The sequence below is a fragment of the Perissodus microlepis genome, chromosome 11 (genome assembly GCF_051167445.1).
Source record: "Perissodus microlepis isolate ML-2025 ecotype Zambia chromosome 11, ASM5116744v1, whole genome shotgun sequence".
Taxonomy (NCBI): domain Eukaryota; kingdom Metazoa; phylum Chordata; class Actinopteri; order Cichliformes; family Cichlidae; genus Perissodus; species Perissodus microlepis.
Genome location: NC_140471.1, coordinates 15,102,983 through 15,125,290, shown reverse-complemented (window position 1 = coordinate 15,125,290; position 22,308 = coordinate 15,102,983). Strand labels below are relative to the sequence as shown.

The 22,308-nt window shown below is 41.9% G+C and overlaps 1 protein-coding gene across 2 annotated transcripts in view; it reads right to left on the bottom strand.

Annotated features, from left to right (window-relative positions):
• LOC146377409 (nuclear factor of activated T-cells, cytoplasmic 1-like) overlaps positions 1–22,308 on the bottom strand; it is a 60,503-nt gene that overhangs the window by 23,311 nt on the left and 14,884 nt on the right. For both annotated transcript variants that reach the window (XM_084944196.1, XM_084944197.1), the window contains exons 4-8: positions 20,980–21,182; positions 16,455–16,627; positions 15,359–15,499; positions 6,406–6,461; positions 4,275–4,407 (exon numbers count right to left, since the gene is read on the bottom strand). In XM_084944196.1, coding sequence (XP_084800322.1) covers positions 4,275–4,407; positions 6,406–6,461; positions 15,359–15,499; positions 16,455–16,627; positions 20,980–21,182 — 706 coding nt within the window. The remainder of the gene's footprint in view (positions 1–4,274; positions 4,408–6,405; positions 6,462–15,358; positions 15,500–16,454; positions 16,628–20,979; positions 21,183–22,308) is intronic.

Genomic DNA, 22,308 nt, shown 5'->3' with positions numbered 1-22,308 from the left:
AGCTATCTGGTCTTTAAGTCTAACGTCATTAGCTATGTCTGGGCCCAAACACTGCTGCAGGTCTCCAAGTCAAACAATCACTGCAGCATTACTGAGAGTTGAAAAACTGTCTAAATTCTTTCATCTGTAATAAAATGGTCAGTGTGGCTGCTCTACCAGGTGTAAGAATTAAGTTTAACATCCAGGCATCCATGAAAACAGAATTTATGAAGTTTAACGGAGTTAGAAGTTAGCAGGGAGTTAGCTCGCTAGCTTCCATCTAAATATAATATACCATGTTCAGACTGAGGGATTTCTGAAACAAATTAAGACGTACAGCTTTGCTATCACTTCCAACATAAATGAAGACAGAAAACTAAACAGCAGTGAGTTTTGTAGGGTTACTGAAGTTTGGCTAGCTGGTATATAATGATGTGCTACGTGATCGCTAGCAACACAGCTATGTTAGCATAATATAAACAGTAAAGCTGGAGGATGAACGCTAACAAACGGAGGCCTTTTTTACACTCAATAAAAGTTGAGGTGAGGGATCCCGATGGTTAGGGGCAAATGCAATCTCATGGCAGGATGCTGTAAACGGATCAAACTTCAGTCAGGAGAACAACTTAGATAATCCATCCACAATACGAGGTTAGTCATTAATATACTGCTGCATGGGCTGAGCTGTAATTACATCGTAAGGTTTAAAAAACTCAGCTTTAAATTGAATAGTGGTAACAAAAACCGAGAGAGGCCGACAGTGATCACTGACTGTTTTTAGGGGCTTGTTGAGATTAAATAGAACAAGATACAAAGCATTAAAACATGATAAAAGCAAAACAGCCTTATTAAACGCAGTAGTAGAGTAGTTTGGGCCCGGAAGCAGGATTCAGGATTCATCACGTCATCACTTAAAGACCGGATAGCCACCACAACAATCTCTTAACTTTAAAATGACAGCCATCATCTTTTATTTTCTTCTTTTGATGTAAAACATGACTATATTTGGACTAGTGGTTAGGTTGCTAAATTATCAACTAATACTATGAAGTTTGGTTATCAAGGGTGTCTCCTGAGATACCTTCTAACTACAAACATATAAATAATATACTGGAATTTTACTCACCAAAACTGGAACGCAGACTTCTTAGATATGTCGTTGATGCAATTGTGTGCACAGAAAGTCATATGAGCGACACCACAATCAGGACAGAGAGGTCCAGTTTAGCCTAGCAGATAGCTAACAGTCCAGCTAGCGGCAGCCAAATGTCAGTCACAGTTGTCCCAAATAATGAAACTTTAAGCCTTAACATAATGTGATACATAAAATTTATATAGTCAGAAATGAGGAATTAGACATACAGACCAAAACACTTTTTGCACTATTTCTGCTAAAATTTAAATCTATTGGTATTACCGACCCATCAGGTTGCGGCAGACAGCCGCCCCTCCCTGAGCCTGGTTCTGCCGGAGGTTTCTTCCTGTTAAAAGGGAGTTTTTCCTTTCCACTGTCACCAAAGTGCTTGCTCATAGGGGGCCATATGATTGGGTTTCTCTCTGTATGTATTATTGTAGGGTCTATCTTACAATATAAAGCGCCTTGAGGCAACTGTTGTGACTACGACTGTGTTGTGTTGTGATTTGGCGCTGTATAACTATATTGAATTGAACTGAACTGAATTTACTCTTCCTCTAACAGTTTCCTGCTTTGTATACACAATTCACCTCTTCCTCACTTACATAGAGCATGTCCATTTTTTTGCAATATATTAGCATGGCAATGTCTCAAAATTCCGCAGCATCCATCTATTGCTATCTTTCCACTGCATCTGACGGGCCTAATATAAACTTCTTAATTAACAACAGAGGCAGTGAACATACAGATCTGCTGAAATAATGATGCCTGTTGAAATAATATGTCTGGTGTACTTGCGGGGCAAAATATAGCAAACAGTTTGTTTGTTTTATTATCCCCCCCCCCCTCCGGATGTGTTTTGTTCTTCAAATGCAGGTATCAATGTTTAGCCGCAGTATTGCCAACCACATATGCATTAGTGTCAAAGAATAACAAGATGGTCACATGACCTGAATGGAAAATAAAGGTGGTTTTCACTAGCATCTGGGTCCCAGAGAGTGTTTGCTTCATCCTTCCGCTGTTTTAAACAAGTTGGGCTATTTTAAGGTTTTGGTTTGCTTTTTATAGATGAACAGACAGCAGAGTGTGAAAGAAATGTTCTTTCTAAACAACGTCAGAGACCACAATTGTGCTTGAAGTGGGACATAGGGCCGGAAGAGTCTTTTCATACGAGCGAGCAAAAAAAAGAAGAAGTAAAAAAAAGTGTCGACAGCAATGTGTGTCTATGCGTGTGTGTGGGTGTTCTCCTCCGCAGCCCACCCCGAGTACATGGCCACAGTGTTGGTTGTTTCACTCACTGTTGACACACACACACTGAAACCCTCAAAAGCAAACAGCTTCACTAGGGTTTCCTCATTCTCTGCTGCAGTATTGAAACTATGAAACTATTGCAGTCATCATCACTGTGCACAGTCTGTTTGTGATAATTAGAACAATTTTAACATTGTGGTCAAAAAAATAAAACCAAAGTTTTTGCCAGGTAGATCACAACTATGGAACTCAAGCTCTGTGTTCTGCTTCACCTGCTATCTCCCAACAGAGTCTCTGTTTTTCATATGATCAGCTGTACTTTTTTAATGCGTATGCTGTATCTGAAAATAGAACTCAAAACGCTTGTCGTGGTCGCTTTGGCTGTGACACTTGTAAGTTAATTAAACTTCTTTGACAAGACATGGGCCCCGCTTGTGTGGTCCACGCTGTACTTGTGGTTTATTTGGCAGCAAAGGAAAGAACACAACAAGCCATCTTTTAATTAGAGCTGCGTGCACGCTCAGAGAACTGACTTTGAGATGCACCGTGGATGTTGAAAAGCCTTTGCATCTCCTTTTTTCTCTGTCTCTTTCTATATGAAACAGATGAGCAGCTATATATGGCCACAGTTTGTCTTGTCCCACACTTGTCCGGTTACCCACAATGCACTTGTTCATCATATTATCAGGCATCTCCAAATAGGGCTGTGCTCTATTTGTTCTCAGAGCCTCATCCAAAATCCTGATCACTTATCTCCCGAGGCCATAAATGCATCTGCTGATAATCTAAATGTCACATCTTATTAACAGCTCTGGTCTTTAAACACATTGCTTGCCTGCTATCCCAGAAGCATTAGACCCATTAGGCTCTGATCAATGAAAACAAGATACCACTGTTTTGATCTAATGGATTTCGCTGGTTATCACAAGGGGGATGCGTGCCTTGTAAAAGCACGGTTGCTGGTTAGAATTCCAAAACCGGCTCGAGCAAATGAGCTGCAGCATTTGCTAAGTCTGCCTTCAGCAACTACTGTTTAAAGAGGCAGAAGAGTTCTCCGGTGTCTTGAAAAGCTCTTAACTGCGTCGGTGCCGCTTCTCAGCAGACCAACAAGCAAAGGACTTACTATGGCACCATATTTGGAAAGCTGCGGCTTGAAAGAGCAAACCGGTGCAATAAAATAATGCTATTCTCGTGGGATGCTCGAAAGCGATACTGAAGATGATTTTTCACCTGTGCCTACTGTGAAGAGCAAATAGCTCGCAATGTAATTTTGAGGCTGAACTTTTTAACTCTTAGTAATACATTCTTCAAATTCCAACGTGAAAGCCGTCTATAAACACTGAGGCCAGGGGCTTGTGATAAACACACACACACACGCACACACACGCACACACACAGACAGAGGTATTTCTGGGTTTTCAGGTTGCTACATGAATGATATGGAAAAGCAATGGCTGGCTGTGTGTGTGTGTGCGTGCGTGAATGTTTTTTTGTCAATTCATAAGTGTGCTGGAAGAGAATGTGTGGGGCCAGGGTGTGAAAGTCAGGTCGCTGGGAGATTGACTCCTCTACATCAACAGTGCTCAGAGGCTCTGTCACTCAGTAGGTGCACCTCATGGCTGGGGAACGTGGTGTCACTGCAGAATAAACACACTTCACACCTCCTGCACTCGCTCAGAGGCTTCAGCCAAGTGCTGCCACTTACAACGTCAAAAACATTCACAAAAAAAAGGGGGGGGCTACAAATTTCACGTAGCACTTTAACGGCTGAGGCAAAATAGGACGAATGGCTGTCAAGGCGTGAAAAGGCACACAGTTGCAATAAAGAACGCAAAGCATGCAGCTTGTGTAAAGCATAGGAGTGTTGCAGTGTCACTGGTAATATAAAGGGTGGGTGGATGATTATTACCATTTGGAGGAAGGTAGGTAAAGCGCTGGGACTGGCTCCTCTTCCTCTTGCCGTTGCAGACGTAGAAGTTAACCTGCACCGGGCTGGATATTCTCTGGTTCCTATATGGTGGGATCTCCACAACGAGAGCGTTCTAAAACAGAAATATGATATGATAATAAAAACTCAGGTGTGAGACGTCATTTTGATTTTCACATTTCCTCTTAAATAACCAACTTCTTTTTAGTACTTGTCCACCTAGCTTTGTAGTTTAAACTTTTTATTTCTTGCTTTGTCTCAAAGTCAGGCTGAGGCGTTTTTGCATCTTTGGAAAGCTTGGGATCACCACGATATTTTAAGTTCTGCAAATTCAAAAGACTGGAAAGACTACACAGCATGGGTTTATAATGACTGTACACCTGGGGGAATTAAGAGGTTAATCAACAGCTATGTTTGTTTTGCAGTTGGCCAGTATTCAGGATACTGTTTCCAAGAGGCTGGACTGGGAGCAGGTCTAAATGAGCACGTCTGGACTGTGTAGATGCAGCACGAGAGCTCAAGAGGTTGGTCCAGTGCCTGTGTTTGTCTCTGAGGAAAACCCAGGAGCTTTAGCATCGTCCCTGTACTGCACGAGAGGAGGGAGGCAGCCAGCTTATTTGTTTGTACAGCCGTGCCTTTGCTGGCTTGCCTGTTCGCCTCCTCTGCATCGCTACACCACAGCAAGTCTGGATGGATATAAACTTGCAAATATATTGAGAACATTGCAAAATGATCCCGGGGCAGCTGTGACTCTCCTCTGGATCTAAACAGGCTCAGAGTGAGGCATTTTTTGACAGAGAGCAGGTTTCTGTTGGTCATTGCCGCACTTGAAGGAAGGTGGGAGGGACGGGTTGGTGGGGGGAAGTCGGAGGTGAGCTCAGCACCAGTCTACCCTCCAGATAATGACAAAGAAAAACATGCAGGTGGCAGACTTTAGGGTGTTAAGTGCGTGCGCGCCGCTTTCCCTCGCTTCCCAACCCCGTGAAAGTTAGCACACTCTGGATGGCAATAAAAACACAGTCGAGCAGGCAGTCAGACTGGAGCACTTTAGAGTAGTCTAGTCGCAGCTGGCATAAGAAGAGGGCCTGTTTTCGCTCGCTGTCTCTAAGTAATTGTTTATTAGATTTACAAACACACTGTAAGATTTGTGTTTTATCAATGCTGACTGCTAATTTTCCAGCATCCGGGACTCTAGCCATCACGCATCAGCCGGCCCTGCGGAGCAATTAGACACCACACTCCATATTTGTCCTACTGACGCAACCGAGTCATTTACCCGAGCGAAACAGCAGCGGCAAGCCAACGACAAACATCCCGACTTGCAGACTTTAGTTGGGGATAGTTAACTATGTGCGAGTGTAAATCACCTCAGTTAGTTTACAGTGGGTTGACACAGTTGATGAAAAGAATCGGCATTTCAAAACATACTGTCATCCTGCACAAGCAAACAGGTTCTGTTCTTGACTCTGTCCACAGTAAAAAGCAGGCCTAATGAACCTTGATGAAATCTTAATTAAGTCCAGAGCTCAGGCAGCTCCCTGTGACACATAGAAAAACATTTGCCTCATTCCCTCTGTCGACGATTCCCTTTTCGCTTGCTTTTACATTAACAGTCCGACTGAGCATCAGTTAAACGAGTACACTGGTTTATTTTCTCATTACCACCCTCATGAAAGGCAGCAGGTAGGGTGCGATTTGCACTTGGCTGCACGGTCTCAATGTAGATGAGGTGTTTGAGCCCAATTCAGCACACCTCACTGTGAACTAAACGTCTGGCTATGCTAGGAGGATTGTGTGTGTGTGTGTGTGTGTGTGTGTGTGTGTAACCCATACATGTGTATCTTCATGGATTAGATGCAAAAACAACATGACAGCCTGCGTCTAATTACTTCCAAGAGGATAAGGAGATTTTGTGAAAATTCCATTCAGGATTGCATCGGCTAAACATCATTGTCTATGTTGCAATTTGTAATAACTTAGCAAAGGTTACATCATTACAGGGGACAGATGAGGAAGAGACAGAGAGAGGAAAAGGAGAAAAAGTCTCACGGGAAGGTGGGACTGGAGACGGCACGAGCATTTCAAATAAATCATGCTGGTAAGGTGCACTCACTGATTTGATGGAGTCCTTGTCAACTTTGGCTTCCGTCTCCCAAAGATGATGCCCATCTGTTTTGCAAAAAGACAAATGCATTATTTAGCGGAGGTCCTTACAAACTGCATCAACATATAGATGAGATGGACCTCACCTGGAGTGTGGCTACAGACTTTTGGATTTTGGGAAAAAAAACATCACGGTTTCGACAGAAATTCAATAAAGAAATTCTGTTCTCTCAAGTTCTTGTTGATATGTGCTGTTTTGGATCTTTTTATTTCATCAGTTTCATTTTCACACTGTCAAAGTCATCTCATTCAAACGTTTTTGTCACTATTCTTTCCTATAATAGACCTGCTCCTGTTCTCTCTAGTGTTTTTTCACTCCCCCTTTCAGGCTGTCTGTCACGCACCCTCCTCTTTGACATCTCTAAAATTAGAAACATCCTGTGTCACAGTGATGCTGAAAAGCTAGTTTATGCATGCATCACTTCTAGGCTGGACTATTCTAATTCATTATTATCAGGCTGTCCTAAAAGCTCCCAGAATAGCCTTCAGTTGATCCAGAACTCTGACTGGGACTAAAAAGAGTTCTGGATCACATATTTCTCCCATGTTGGCTCCCCGTTAAGCCCAGAATTGAATTTAAAATTCTACTTATGACATGCAAGGTCTTGAATAATAAGGGAACATAAACAGAGCACTTGATTGTTGTGTTGGGGTTTCTTTCTAATACTGTAGAGTCTTTACGTTATAATATAAAGCATCGTGAGACAATTGAAACTCGACCTGATCCAGGTTGTTCAGGGCATCAACTCCAAAATCTCCATCGATCACCTGCTTATTCGAGTCGAATTTTTCAGATTTTATTATTTAATTATGAACTAAATATTTCCCTCTTCTTTCAGATGAGCTCCTTAGTGAATTGATAATGTGCTGCCTCTTGGCCAGGACTCCCTTGAAAAAGAGGTTTTTGATCTCAACGGGACATTCCTGGTTAAATAAAGGTTAAATAAAAAAAAATAAAAAAAAATTCTACTCTAGCTACACCAGTTTCAATGCACCAGAGGGAGTCTGCCCTTATTTTGACTCTATTAAGTTGCTTCTAGTCGAATTTTTCAGATTTTATTATTTAATTATGAACTAAATATTTCCCTCTTCTTTCAGATGAGCTCCTTAGTGAATTGATAATTTATTAACTTTCATTTCTTAAAAACAATTTCAACAGTTTTTGCAGCTCCAATGTAAGAATGTGTTGCTTATCTAAGTCTGAAGTGAAGACTTTAAGGTTTTGGACCAAAGCACAAAAAAAGGGGGAAGCCGCTTTGGTATAGCCACGAGCCGGGTTTTATTTGTTCTCTAACGTTCGACAAGAAATGCATCCTCTCTTTTCTTCGTCTGTCTCTGTAAAGTTCTGCACTATTTCTGTCCTGACGTTAAATCCTTGATTAGATTTTTTTTTCTTTTTCTATTTTGCTCCCCCTACTTCTTTTCCTCTCTTCCCTGCCCTTCTTCTCTTCTTGTTGTGGTGAGGTTTCCCCTCGCTGCCTCGCAATAAAAGGCCTGTGTGCCGCTGCAGCTGTTGGGAGCCTGCAGAAGCTCAGTTCACATTCTTTGCGTCCTCTTTGTGATTTCACGCCGCACCTTTGTGAACAGACGCTCTGGGCTCTGTTACGGCAATCAACACCAACCACACTGCAATTTTTAGCCTTCTTTTTTCAGCAGAAACCATGAGTCATTACTGCTGTCATGAATGACAGTGACACAGAACAGCTTTTGTTTCAGTGGCACACCAGGTGACGCAACTGTATGGATGGGTAGTGTGGCAGTGCTACTATATGTTAACAGGCGCAAGTAGGAGTTTGCAGATTAAACAGAGAACTAGAGTTGCAGCGTCAGGCGCAGGAAGCCATCAGATAAGATAATCAGAGACAGTTTCCACATAAACGACAGCAAAAGCCCAGCAGCTCTGGAAGATGTAAAACCCTTGTTTTTTTTCCCAAAGCATTATGTTTTTCACATCATGCACAGAGCGAGAGAATAAAGGATTCCAGTCACGGCTGGCTTATTGTTGGTGAGATGTGGTAGTGGGGGCGGGTGGTCAGCTTTATTATTCAGAGAGTGAACATCAGTAGATATATCTTTCCAAAATGGCCATATTAAAACATGGGGGGAAGAGAAAAACAGACGGTGGAGAGATCAGATAAGGGTTTTTTTTGTATTTGAACTGGGTGGAAATAAGAGTTGCATATGGAGAAATGTACCTCACTGCAATGGAGATGAAGTGCATGACTTGGGGAATAGCAGTAGCCAGGGGGCACAGTGTGTGATCCTGTGCATGTGGCAGATGATTGAGGTACATGAAAGAATGAGGCAAAGGTAATGCAGTGTAGTTGTTCAGAGTATGGAAGGGCGATTAGAGCAAGCACAGGCTCAGGGAAGGTCAGAGAAAAGGGGAGAGACAGAGGCAGACAGAGATGAGCGTTCCTCATGTTACGTCTAGGGGAACCAAGAGGGAATCTCACCCGCCTCCGCTCTGGGAGACGCTCCAAGAGGGAAACCTTAGACTCCGACGTCAACCCCAGCCTCCACTAGTAAACATGTTTTTCAAACTTTTCTCTCTGCCTCCCTCTTGATCTTTTTTTTTTTGTCTCACCTTTGGTAGCTCTAAATCAGTTTGTTCTGTCAAACTTTTTTCAAATCACACTGCATCGTATGAAGCAAAGCTAAGAGTTTGATGGAATTGGGATGGGGCCACCTGTGGCATGCTGTTTGGGTGATAACCACAGGACTTTCCATTCTCTCCATCTTCCCTGCAACATCTGCAAAACGCTTCTGTTCCTGACAACACCTCCTCTTTCAAGCAAAGTCCACCCACGCGTAATGCACGCACACCGATGCACACATATGCACACATGCAACCACAGCATCCTTTACCTTTGTTCTGGCCTTCAACTTGAATTATAACAGGGGAAGCACAAAAACAATAAGTGGCATATAAGAGCTGTGTCTGGAGAGCTCTAGGTACGGCATAATCTTGCTTTGGTCAAACAAAGAAGTGAATGAACACATGCATGCACATGGACAAATGGAAGCACGCTTATTTTTAGACTTTGTGCTCAAATGTTAACCAGGCAGCTTTTCTATATATGACTCACTCTTGCAAATCTGGTCCACAAAGACTAGCACTGCACAACCAGGACAACATGTTCATTCATCAGGCAACTAGACAGCACGTAGGGTGAGGCCTCTTCGAGTCATTTCTTCTTCAGTTCCTGACAACAAACAATATCGTGTACCTGCCTGGTGACAACCTGGCAACAGAGCTGCTGTTGTAAAAAACCTCATAAAGTCCAAACCTTTCATTTATGTTATTTCTAGTTTTATATATTATAGTCCTTCTTTTGTTACTACCTACCCAAGTTAAGAACCCTAGATAGCTGAGTAACAGTGTATCTGACCTTCCAATGAACTCATAGGTTTTAGCATTTGAGCGTTTTCTTTTTTCCTTTTTTAAATGTAACTTTTTTTTTATACTGACAGCCAAAGGTGATTTTTTTTTTTCCTTCCAAAAAGCATTGTGTAGTGCAAAACAGCTTCCACTGACCAAGTTCACTTCAGGATTTTGGAGAATGGAAACTATGAATCACACGCTTAAATGCGGAGGTTGTCTTGTGAAACAACCCAGACATATTCTGCAGCTACGTCTCTTTTCCAGAGAAGATTATTTTAGAGTATTTATATCTCTTTCCTGTTTACCTATGTCAAGTTTATTTTCCATTTTATTGCGTCTCCATTGCCACCTTGAATGAAAATGCTTCAGTAATTTTATGCACATTTTTCACGGCATTCGCCTTGTTGCCCAATGAGGCGCAAAGCCAAAAAAGCCCAAAAGGGATTCCACCATGACTGATCCCAGCTGCGTTTCCCGTCTGGAGCGACTGGATTCTGCCAATCTAAGACCTGGTGAAATTGGAGAAATGTGGGTCTGCTTCAGATCGAGGGGCTTCCGTATAAATTATGACTTGACAGTAGATTTATGATGGGTTTATAGCCAGGAAGTGAGTTATTCTCGGTGTATAACAGGGAAAGCGTGAGCCGACGTGACCTGGGGTTGTAGCCTGAGGAGGATGGCGGTCAGTGGAGTGAAATTTTATGCTTCTTTTTAAGAGTCCAGCTGTGTGGCACTGAGTTTGAAAATGATCTGAAGACTCAGAATGACGGTGGGAGGATCATCTGCACTTGTACATTTGGATAGTATTTGTAGAGTGGATAGCATTAGAAAGACATCAAAGCTTGCTGCTCTTAATGGTGTGTTGCATGTTATTTCACAGCCTAGCGAGAGTCACAGCGAGAACCGCACTTAGAAACTGAGCGAATGGTGAAAAAGAATGCAGGTAGATGATCATTTGATATATCAGAGCAGGGTCGCTCCAACAGCTTGCAGCCAAATCGGTCATAAAGACCCATGTAGTGAGCCACATTTCATTAAGGTATATCACTATTCTAATCAACTGGAGGGATATTAAGATGTTTCCACAGTTCGAGAGACTGTTCTGGCAATTACATGTTCAAACATGTCTAAAGAGAAGTGTAGAGGCCACAGGACAATGTAAACATTTTTCTGCTATCACACAACTGGTTCCTTTGATGTATAGATGTTCTCAAAGCCACTGCACAAATATAGCTTTAAACTGCGGATAAGAAACAAACTTCCCTTTCACACATTCCTCATGATGCTCTTCTAGCAAGGTGCTTGAGAGCTTTAACCATTCTAGCAGTGATAAATAATTACTGATTTTGAAATTGAGGGCAGTATACCATCCTAATGAGACAGTAAGATCCCAAATCTCATGCCTGAAGCAGGGGTGGAGGTTGGTCTTATCGTGCCAAAGTGCCAGAACTATGAGCCAGTATGAGCCATGAAGGTTATTCTAGCCTGAAGCCAAAGGACAGTCTAGACATACTGCTACAAGTACAATACATCGACCAGTTTGTCTGGTGTTTAAACCTGCCCAGGGTGGAAGAGTTCAGCCAAGTATAAACAGTGCATGAATGAACTCTTAGCAGTTCAGGTCATAGCCTTCTTCAAACTATGAAGGTATGAATATCCAAACATTTCAGTCCGATGCTGAGGAGCTTTTACACATGAGGAATATTAGCTCGAGCTTACTGTAGTAGATCATGTTGTTCTAAAGTTACAGATTATGCTAGAGCTAAGAAGCCTCTCTCCAGCCTGAGGCAGAGGTAGAGAGGACCAGACTTCTCCCTGCTGCAGACCAGGCTGCATGGTGCTGCTGAGCTCCAGGCAACGCTCCAGTCCTACCAGATGTAAAAACTATCCGGCTCACCAGGGAATTCCCTTACCTCCCCTCTGAGTCAGAGTGTAGGCTTTCCCCAGCTTGCTCTCTCTCCCTCTCTCTCTCTGTTTGTCTGTCTGTGCCTCTATTTTCCCTGCCTTTAGCACTCATTCCATCCATGGAAAGCAGGGCAAGCCAGAACACACATTGCAATAGGTGCGCCAGGTATGTCTTCCTAATCCAATGCCAAAAGAGCGGTTTGGGTATACCAAAAACACAGACACAAAACGCAATACTAATAACAGAAAACTGAAGCAAAGTCAACAATGCAAAAAAGATGGAAAGTTTCACAAATGCCCATATTGTGGTTCTGGGAAAGGCACTACTCTGTGCTGAGCAGAGAGCAAAAATGACATAGATTGTTATTAATATTACTATCAACAAAATTACTCTTGAAAGGAGTTTTTAAACTGCAACAGAAGACGAGCACCTACAGTCTGAATATCTTGCACTATCTGATGGAGCAAAACCATACATACAAAAGTCACATGAACAAAGAAAACCTTTCGCTGGGGCGTGTGGAAAGTGATCTGTGGTCTTCGAGTCCACTCTGGACCATAACATCTGATCATTTCTATGCGCCAATATCTCAAGAGTTCTACAGAAGCCCCGCCCATTTCTGCACCTCCTATTCCTCTCCCCCCTCTCTACTGTCTAAGGGGTCTTGTCTTTTCCGATTCACCCCTTCTACAGGGAATCCTTTGTGGATGACTCACTGCAAACACTTCCTACTGAACAACGCAAACAGGCCCGCAGGCTAGCAGCCGCAGCGGGTACACAACAACAAACACACACACACACACACGTACTGTACACACGTGAATGCACCGGTTTGCATCAGTTATCCTGTGGGTGATGAAGTGGAGCAGTGGGGATGGACATGGCATCTAAAAAGTAGAAGTAATTATTTTTCAAGGTGCATTAAGGTTTCCCGCAGTGGCAACAGCTATGAGCTCTGCTCATTTGATACTGCGGATGTCTCACGGGGGGACAGACAGACAATCAAAACAACAGAGAAGCAGAGGAAGGTTAAAGTCGTCAAACAGAGCGGCGCTAAGTTTTAAGAGTACATGTGGATCTGATTTATTTATTTATGCTGTTGTACGAAACAATCATTTGCTCTTGGATGTATTACTGTGTATTCACGGCATGATATTTTGCTCCTTGTACAGAAGATAATGCCAGTGGCCACATGTGCCAATGATTTTCTAAAGACTACTGGATGTCTGTGTGTCTCTGGTGTCCTCATTTAACCACAAACTGCAAACAGCAAATCTCTCAAATGTTGATGGCATCCACTAACAGAGCTCTGTAATTAATTGATATCTGTCTTTGTTGCGCTGGTGTTTCAGACAATTCAAAAACATCTGCGTGTATGCCAAAAACAGCTACAGCCTGCACAAAAAAACCCCACAACAAATGGAAACAGTTAGAGAAGTAGATGTATTTATGATTTATAGCTCATTTGTGCTAATAGGCTTTTGTGCTCTGTGTGATCTGCCCCCTCACTCCACTTGGAGGATTTTGACTGTACACAGTTATTCACACAAGTTGGATTGGTACTCCTAAAGCAGCCTGTTGCTCCTTAGGATTTGTGGAATTTTCTTGAAGGTGTTTATTGGAGTCAATTTTGGAGAGTGAGCAGCCGTCCTGACCTCTGATGGCAGCAACAGTAATGGCTGTCACCACTGAGGCAAAATCAGTGATTGGTGTTGTGCCACACAAAGGCCTTGGCTGTACGTACGCATGACTGTGTAAGCACGTGTCTGCGAGTGGTAATTATTGCGGCGCGATGCTCTGTATTTCATGGATGCATTTAGTCATGAACTTTTCCAGAGGAAAATAAAACCAAAGTTATAGAATAATTCTGTAATATAATTATAATTTTATTGGTTTCTTTTTTCCTCATCCCAGTTTGGCCCTTCTAAATCAACAATCGGAGAAATCCTGAAGTCTAAAACTTCACGAAACAGCAGGATTCTCTGATTAAAATGCCAAAGGACAATCTTTTGCAGTATATTTAGGACATAAGTATTTTTCCGTGCTCATAGTTGCTCGTCCATAGTTGCCATTAGTGAGTGATGTGTGTGTTCCTGCTTGCGCACGTGTTTTTAGGGTGTGTAGGTCTTTCTGTAATGGGCTTTTTGACTTAGGAGACCCTGGAAATGGTGGGTCATTAAAGTTCACATAAAAGCAGACTAAGTAGTAGACAGACAACCTCCCTTTCGATCTCTCTCTCTCTCTCTTTCTCCCTTCTGGACACCACAGAGACGGAAAACAAACCACCGAGATGTCAATGGCAGCCACGAGCCCGGAGATCCCGCTAGCGTAGAGCTCCGCAGCTCCTAATGTCTTTAGCGGGTATCGGGGATAGAGGTGAGAAAAAATGAGGGATGAGGGAGAACAGAGGAAAAGAAGGAAACAGAATATCAAGGTAAAGAGAGTGGGGAAAGAACGGAAATACTACCAAGAAGGCAAAAGGTGTGCATGTATCGGCTTTCCTCTTCAAGGGATCCCCCACACCCCTCCATGACTAAATAAAACCAGGAGAAGGGATACCCCAAATTACCAAGTTCATCCACCTCTCCTTAACCCATTGCTGCTTCCTCCTTAAGCCCTTAGGTCCTTAAGAGTAGACCATTCAAACAAGCTAGGGGCAAGTAGGGAGAGATCCATGCAGTGAAGAGTAACAAAATCTTTCTTCCTTCCAATTTTGAGACTGAATTTTATTTTTATAACCTTTTTGAGGAAAGTAAGTAAATAAAGGATTCACTTTTTATTTCTGTGTTCACTGACCACTTGCTAACTTTTACGGCAGAAGTGTGAAGTGTTTTGGAAAGTGTGGATTAAGTGTGATAATCTTCAGCAATTTTGAAATTCATGGTTAATGAACTGGAAGACACAATTATCTCATTCTCACAACTTTGTTTATGTTGCTCCCTTGTGTTAGTTTGTGTGTTGCTCAGCAGCAGCAACGGCAGCAGTCACGTCGTGCTTCAGCTGACTTCAGAGCTACTACTGCGCTTGACCTTTGTTTTGATTTATTGGGTGCAATCAAGGAAATGATCACAATCATTATTCAAACTGAAAACCTGATCACTAGTGTTTCTACTTTCACAACCCACCCACACAGGGGAGAAACATATGGCCAAAAAGTTTAGACCAAAAAAAAAGAAAAAGAAAAAGAAAGAAATGGTTTCCGACAGCCGGCCAGGGTGAGCGTCTGGCAGAACAGGGCGGAAGAAAGAGTGACGGAAAGCAAGCGAGTGAAAGGGTTAACTGTCGAAAGCAGGGGGAGTCAGGGAGGTACGGATAGCGAGGGAAAGTGAGAGAAAGAGACGTTGCACATGCCCTGGTTGTGATTCATTCCTTAACTTGTGGCGAGCGCCGCTGAACAGGCAATGGAAACTTCAGCAAATGTAAATACGCTTTGGTTAAAAATATAGTGGCCTAATGCACACCACATGTGGCTCGCTGGCAAGTCTTGCTCTATTTTGACGGGAGGAGAGACTAAGAAAATGCAACTGATGAGAGTGGGGGAGAAAGAAAAGAAAGGGGTATTAAAAAGGGAAATTGAAATGCGGTAAACATGGCCCGGTGACTGCAGCTTACCCTGGGCCTTCTCCACGAATACCACCTTGGACTCGGGCAGGAAGTTGAGTCCGTTTAGAAGTATCATTTTGCCTCCCGTGGCAGGGCAACTGTCCATACTTTGCTTCTCGACCAAGGGAAGCTCTTGAGCTGAACGCTGGGCTGTTGAAAGAGACACACAAACACAGGTTTCAAAATGGTGCGCAAGATTACACTAATACACTGCCTGATCCCCAGCTACCCCGGGAAGCACAAGCCCAGCTCACAGCCAGTAAAACAGCAGTTCTTGGTTAGGGAAACAGGCTTATCAACTTTATTATGATGATTTCATGACCCCCTAGCTAAGAGGTTTGCAGCCAACAGCTGCTCTTTAAATGACATTGAAAAAAAAGCGCACAAATGATCAAAACAATATTTTCATGGTTGTTATGGCCAACCACCTGCCTCTGCTTTGCATGAAGTGATGCCAGCAAGTCACCTCTGACCTGTAAAATTTGGTCACCACATTCACAGCCGTATAGATATACAGTATCACCTTGCATCTGTGGATCTTATTTATAAATCTGCGCTTTAAATAACTTTAAACTTCACATTTAAATATGATGCACCAACTCAGATTAACCTCCACTTTGGACCATAAACTATAACGCAAGCTCTGTCTCACAATCTGAGTCTAACTGGCTTCCTTGGGCGCAAATAACATCACACCCCTCATACACAAATGAATGACAAAGAGAACAGAGGTTTCTTTCAATGTGCTCACTCAACCGTGCCAAAAAGTGGGGCTGGCAAACGACCTTTGTGAAACCTGCGCTAATGGGGTAGTGTTACCAAAATAACTTGTGCATTCAGTCGTAAAATGTGAATTTAAGATAGATAGCACGTGTGTTTGGCATCGTGCACAATGCATCTATTGCTTTGGCAAAGACCTTTGATCAAATAAAGCTTATTGGGTGCAGATGCACTGAATTTGCTCCAGTAGGCAATAAAATAGTAGCTCACTTTATTGGACTACAACAATAGATGCCACCTGAGTGCAAAGCCAACAGAAAAGACATGCCAGGTTTTGTGTTTATTTCTGTGCGTGTGTTTGTCTGTGTGTGTGTGTAAGACTTACAGCATTCAATGGGGTTCGAAGTGGCCTGTAGGGACACGGTCCTGCCATTTGGTTGGTTGATGTGCACGCGAAACACAAGCCTCACACGTGTGTTTTTACGTCCGATGTCTGTTTCCCCTTTGCGAAGCTCAATGTCTGAATTACGCAGCTTCAGGATTCCCGCACAATCAATTCTAGAACGGAGAAAAGCACACGCACAATTGAAGACTATATCCCCGAGACAACATTACACAGGCAAAGGTGACGGAAAGGTGAAGTTAACTGTTTACTTTTTCCAAGCCAGAACAATTTCTATTACAGCATTTCAAGAAAGCACCAATTTCTTTCTCGTCTGTTCCACACCCTGAGTCACAGAGGGTAGCTTTCAATGGGATGCAAAAGCATGGAAAAGTGCGACCAAGGGTTGAAACAGGAGCCTATCTGATTTACTCTTGGCTGTGAAATCGAAAATAGCTGCTACGCATCGGGACCAGCAGTGAAGTCCCCACTGGTGTTACAGATCATGCACTGGAAGTTTATCGGAGCATGACCGTGTCATTATTAATCCAGCATGTCATCAAAGGAAAAGTTGGACATTAATGAGTTTGCATCATGGTTTTAAATGGCCAGAGTGGTCCAAGTATTCAGAGAAATCTGGACTGAGCGCACCATGTCTTACCCGTATCACACACTTTCTGTAGGAGTACACCGAGCCTGCCTTGTCCGTTCACACCATTCACTTCATGAGTTTTGGGTTTAAAACCGCTGTTAATCATTGCCACATGTGCTAATAGCCCCCTTTTTAAGCTGTCTCTCTTTATTTATTTCATTTCACAATTTGGGAGGTAAAGGTGTAGAGTTTCTTTCCCTTTTCTTAGTGGAAAAAGGGCATTCATTCGCAGGCATGGCCTTTCATAAATTTACATAAAACTAGTGTGGCTGGTAAAAAGTGAGAGAATACAGATGGGATATGGTTTGGCATTTAAATTATTTTACATGGTAGCTTTTTGGGAGTGATTCCTGGAACATGGTAAATGTCAGGTTTTATACCAATCCATTTTTCCCTTGACTTTGGTTTGTACAATTCAAAGAAAAGAAAAATAACAGATACAGGCATGCTGACTACCCGCTGCTTATCAGCACTGAAAAACGAGCAACATAAAGGATTGGTGTTTTGGTGTTCTAACTATCTTGCACTTTAACATAACATATGATGACAATTTGGCACCTATATGCTTTGGCATGTCTGCTAACCAACCTATGGAAATCTAGATGAAATGATCGACTGACACTGAGGAAAAAGAAGATAACGAACCCAAACATATTAGACAGAGTTAAAATATGTTAAACCAAATCTTTTGGATTTTAAACAAACCCTTGTGGCAGTAGAAACCTTGTTTCTATGAAAAATCCTGCAGTGGTTGCAGATAGCATGGTAGGAAAGAGCGGAGGGACTGCAGATATTAGTCATAGCCTACAATTCCACAGGGATTATCAACATACAAACTTGATGTTTTGCCCAAATTTACTAGATCCACATCTGTAACTAGGTCAAGATGTAGTGACGGCAAAAAATTTATAAAAAAGCTGTAGCATATGACCTAAATCAGTTTCAAGCTCATCAAACTATTCAGTGAGCCCTTATCTACCAGCGACTGGGACGTTAAACACACCATTTTCATCAGGAGAGAAACACTGCATTATAGAATTAAAGGCGATCACTCAAATGAACCATTCCCTTTTAGCAGACAAGATGACCAAATGACAGCATATGAAAACCACCACAGATCCACTCAACGTACGAGTCAAGGTTTCACAGCTTTCTACTAATATGTCACCAGTCTGTGGTTTTAAACAAGAGCAAGATGATGGGCATAATAAAGTTACTCTAGTCATAACCGTCATCCTCTTATGAATGCTTTCTTGCTTATTAGGTTATAGTAGTTAGAATCTGCAGAGGTGGTTGGTGTGCTTGAAGATAAAACATCTTAGAAGCGGAAAGGGAAAAAAAACAGATTGAAGCTTTCTGAAAGTTTGACTGCAGTTCTTGAGTGTCTGCATCCCACACAAATGATAGCTGGCGTGTGCACAGCGAGATGGATTCTGCATTATCAAGGCAACTTTTTAACAGCTTGGTGGAGAGAGACAGTTAAAGACTTTTCTCCAGCTTTCACTGTTTAGATAGTCAGGAAGAAATACAAAACTTTAACTCCTCTTCTTGTGCGCTGACGATAAAAAGAGGAAAAAAAAAACTTCCTCTTGAACGTTTGGTTTGGTATAAAATCATAGCCTAGGGGACACATTAAGCAAAACAGGCCAACAGTATGCTTTAATATGTTACAATATGAAGGATATTGAGGTATTGTTGGAAATGATATTGTAATGTAATACAAATGTTAAAATCATCTACGCTTCGCCAAAGAGGGCCACTGTCCGGTCAGGAAACTCTCATGTCCCATAAATCTTCATGATCCCCAACATTTATACAAACATGAAACTGTGTCATAGAGATGCATCACCTATATGCTTTTCATTTAAAAACACATATGCACTTAAAGTCTAAATGGTGACGAATAAACAGTAAGAGGTAATTGCCTTACGTAACCTGTGCTAAGATACAGTGGCTTTACCAACAACGCACAGCTCTGGGCCACAGTCCAATAAATTCACTGCTGCCTAGTCTAAACGGAGCCCCAGGACAGGAGCTACTGCCTGGATACACTGCAGAGCAGAGCCGTTGGCTTACTGAAAGTCTAGAGGGAGGAAGACAGAACCCGAGCCTGACTTTTCAGCCCTAGAAAACAGATGCTCTGCTCCTTCAGATGGAGCAAGTTTACATTTAAAACTACATCAAAAACATCGATTTTTTAATGCTATGAATAAATAGGTGATTACTTTTTTTTTGTTTCATTCAGTGCTTCTTCTATGCTGAGTTAAGCTGTAAATTTGGTCTACCTGCAGCACAGAATTTTAGACAGTGGTCCCCGTTTTTAATGTTAATCAGTACAGATGGTAGAAGTTACCTGCAGTAAACTGTTTAAACTTGCCTTGCTCGTATCATCCAGCAGCTCGGTGACAAAGACTTAATCCTGGTCTCCACTGTAAGTCCTAATCACTAAACCCTTTCTTACTTTATTTTGACTTGACTCTGAAACATGTTTCACACTGTTTTGGGTTTGAAACTTTTGATCAGATGTGATGAAAGCATATTTGGAATTCATCATCATCATGCCACCATGCTAAAGCAAACAACTTTCTATTATTTACCAATCTTAGGTTAGGCCTATCTTTTCCCCTTCAGTGTCAAGATTAGTTCATCATCCATCTTTTTTATTTTTTATTTAACAGCCTCCAGACTTTCTCTAGAAATCCTGTGTTGCCCCAAAACCTCATGGACTTAGTAGGCAAGTACAGCAAAACTTTGTCCTTGAGTCTGAACATTGAGGTCAGACACTTATGACACTTTTTGTCATTTAAAAAAAGCTATTTGTTTTTTTTTATCTCTTGGCTACACTGTTTATGTGACATATGTGATATGTGACACATCAAATTATGTATGTCCAGTTTAATTTCATAAAAATAAACCATTTTATGAACTTTTTACAGTGTAAAACGACTAAAATATAAGATGACCGGCCTAACTTAAACTTTACAGAGCAGATCTACGAGTTTCATTCATTAAAGTGAAAGACTACTGTTGCGCCAGCTGCTTCACGAATGACACTGACATAGCTCTGTTCCAGAAGTTTCTGTTTGGTTATGGTGCAGTAGACGGCCACTGCTGTCCAGCAAATGACGATGTTGATTTTTCAGAAGACTTTCTGACCCATTAGAAAAACACAGGTGTGCATAAAGTGGCTTCCATGATGGTTGGATCCATTTTGTTGTTTTTTTGTTTTGTTTTTTTCATTGTGCACGCCAGCCAGCTGGTCAAGGAACAATTGAAAATACAAAACTAACAATACAAAATACATTTCTAATTTTAAAATTGCTTATTTTAGTAGTAATCAGTTGACATTGCTAAATTGGTATCAGAATTGGCAGTTATGGTCTTAATACAAACAGGCCAATAAAGTTATTGTTTTCTTTGGGTACTGCAGGCTACATGAATGTGACTAATTGCCCTCCAAGCCCAAATCATTCTTTTCACCAGACTTGTTAGTTCAGTTGGGATGTTCTAATTTGCCTCATATATTTGTCTCGGTGGAATATGTTGACCAAGCCAAGTGTAACGGGACCACATTATTCTGGTGGATCACAGCACTCCAAGTGCAAGCCTCAAACTGGCCATATCCACACTGGGCCGAATTAAAGCACCCATGAACTCGGCGCTTTCTTTTTCTTTAACGTTTGTGCATCTCTTGGGGTAAAAGCATGGAACTCAAATTTGAAGGCCTGTTTTGAAGTGAAAGCTCAAGAATATTTATCATTAAGCATTCTCATCCTCATAGAGATATAACAAAGAGAAAGGTGCAGAAAGAAAAAGATTGTGCACATTTCTGCTTGTGTTTTGAAGTTAATGGAAGAAAGCGTGGATAGCACTCACATAGCTCTCATGTTATTCTCAGGCAGCAGAGGGATCTCCAGAATTTTGGTGTTGGATTGCATGACTTCATGGCTGGCGGTGGAGACGGTTTTGCCCGTGATGCGGTGGACCTGGTAGAAGGCATGTGGTCGCAGGAGGCGGTCGTCTGCGGTCCCTATGAACAGCTGCAGGGTGAGCGGCTCGCTTTCCATGTAGCCATAAAGCTGGCAAGAGAACAAAGAGACCCAGGTAAGAGGCAACATCAGGTTTTAAGACCTCCATCTCAGGCAACCCCTCATTTAGGAAATCGAGACTGGACACACATTAGCAACTGTTAAAGGAACCTTTATTGATAGCTTTGACCAGGCAGAAGAGCTGTGAACATGAGCTCTTTTTCATTGTTTGTTTTTTTCTGGTTGATTGGAGGCTCTCTCTCAGTGGTCTGCTGTTCTTTTCTGAGTTCTTTTCTACATTCCTTTAGGAAGAGAAATCAAAAGATTTTTTATTGTTTCTGGGTGTTTGAGCAGGAAACACAGAGACAAAGACTGATAAAAGTTTCACAGCTGATACATAAGGAGATGACTGGGAAAATGTTTCCAGTATAACGGAGGGCATCAAATAGATGAAATCAAAACTCAAACTTTTACTTAAACTGTTCAAAATAAATAAATAAACAGTACAAATCAATGGTTTTTCTGTGACGATTATCAACACACAGTTAGCTATTAAACTTATTAAAACTTTACGCCTGAATGCTCATGAAGCAGGGAGTGCAGACGTGTTCCAGCCCCTTTACCTTTGGGCAGTTATGAACATGCATTATGATTTCCATTAAAGCGCGCAGACTGTGTCCCACTGTGATGAAAGAGACTCCTGTATCAGAACCACCACTTCAAACAACTACCACTTCCTCTAGCAGCCTGCCATTAGCCGCTACTGCTTAGCTAATAAAAAGATCAAATCTTCAAAAAAAAAGGAAAAATAATCCATGCCTGTGCACACTGTTGAATTTGGGTTCAAATGTACTTCAAATATAAACTGTAACTGCCAATTTAAATTCAATGTCCCGGTATAATTTTCTGTCTGTGTCTAAAGTAACATCATTCGATCATTTAACCAAGTGTGTAATGGCTCAAAAACATTCAAATGCAGGCAATGCTTTAAATTCCAAGATGTGTTGAAGGGCAACTGATACTTTGTGAATGATTTCTGACCAGAATAATCCACTAACCAAGTTATTTCTAGCATGGCCGAGTCTTAACACCATAGACCTCCCAGGATATAGTTTCTCTTTGTAATGCAAATTGTTCCTATGGCTTAGAAATCTCTCCAAACCTAAACACTATCAAG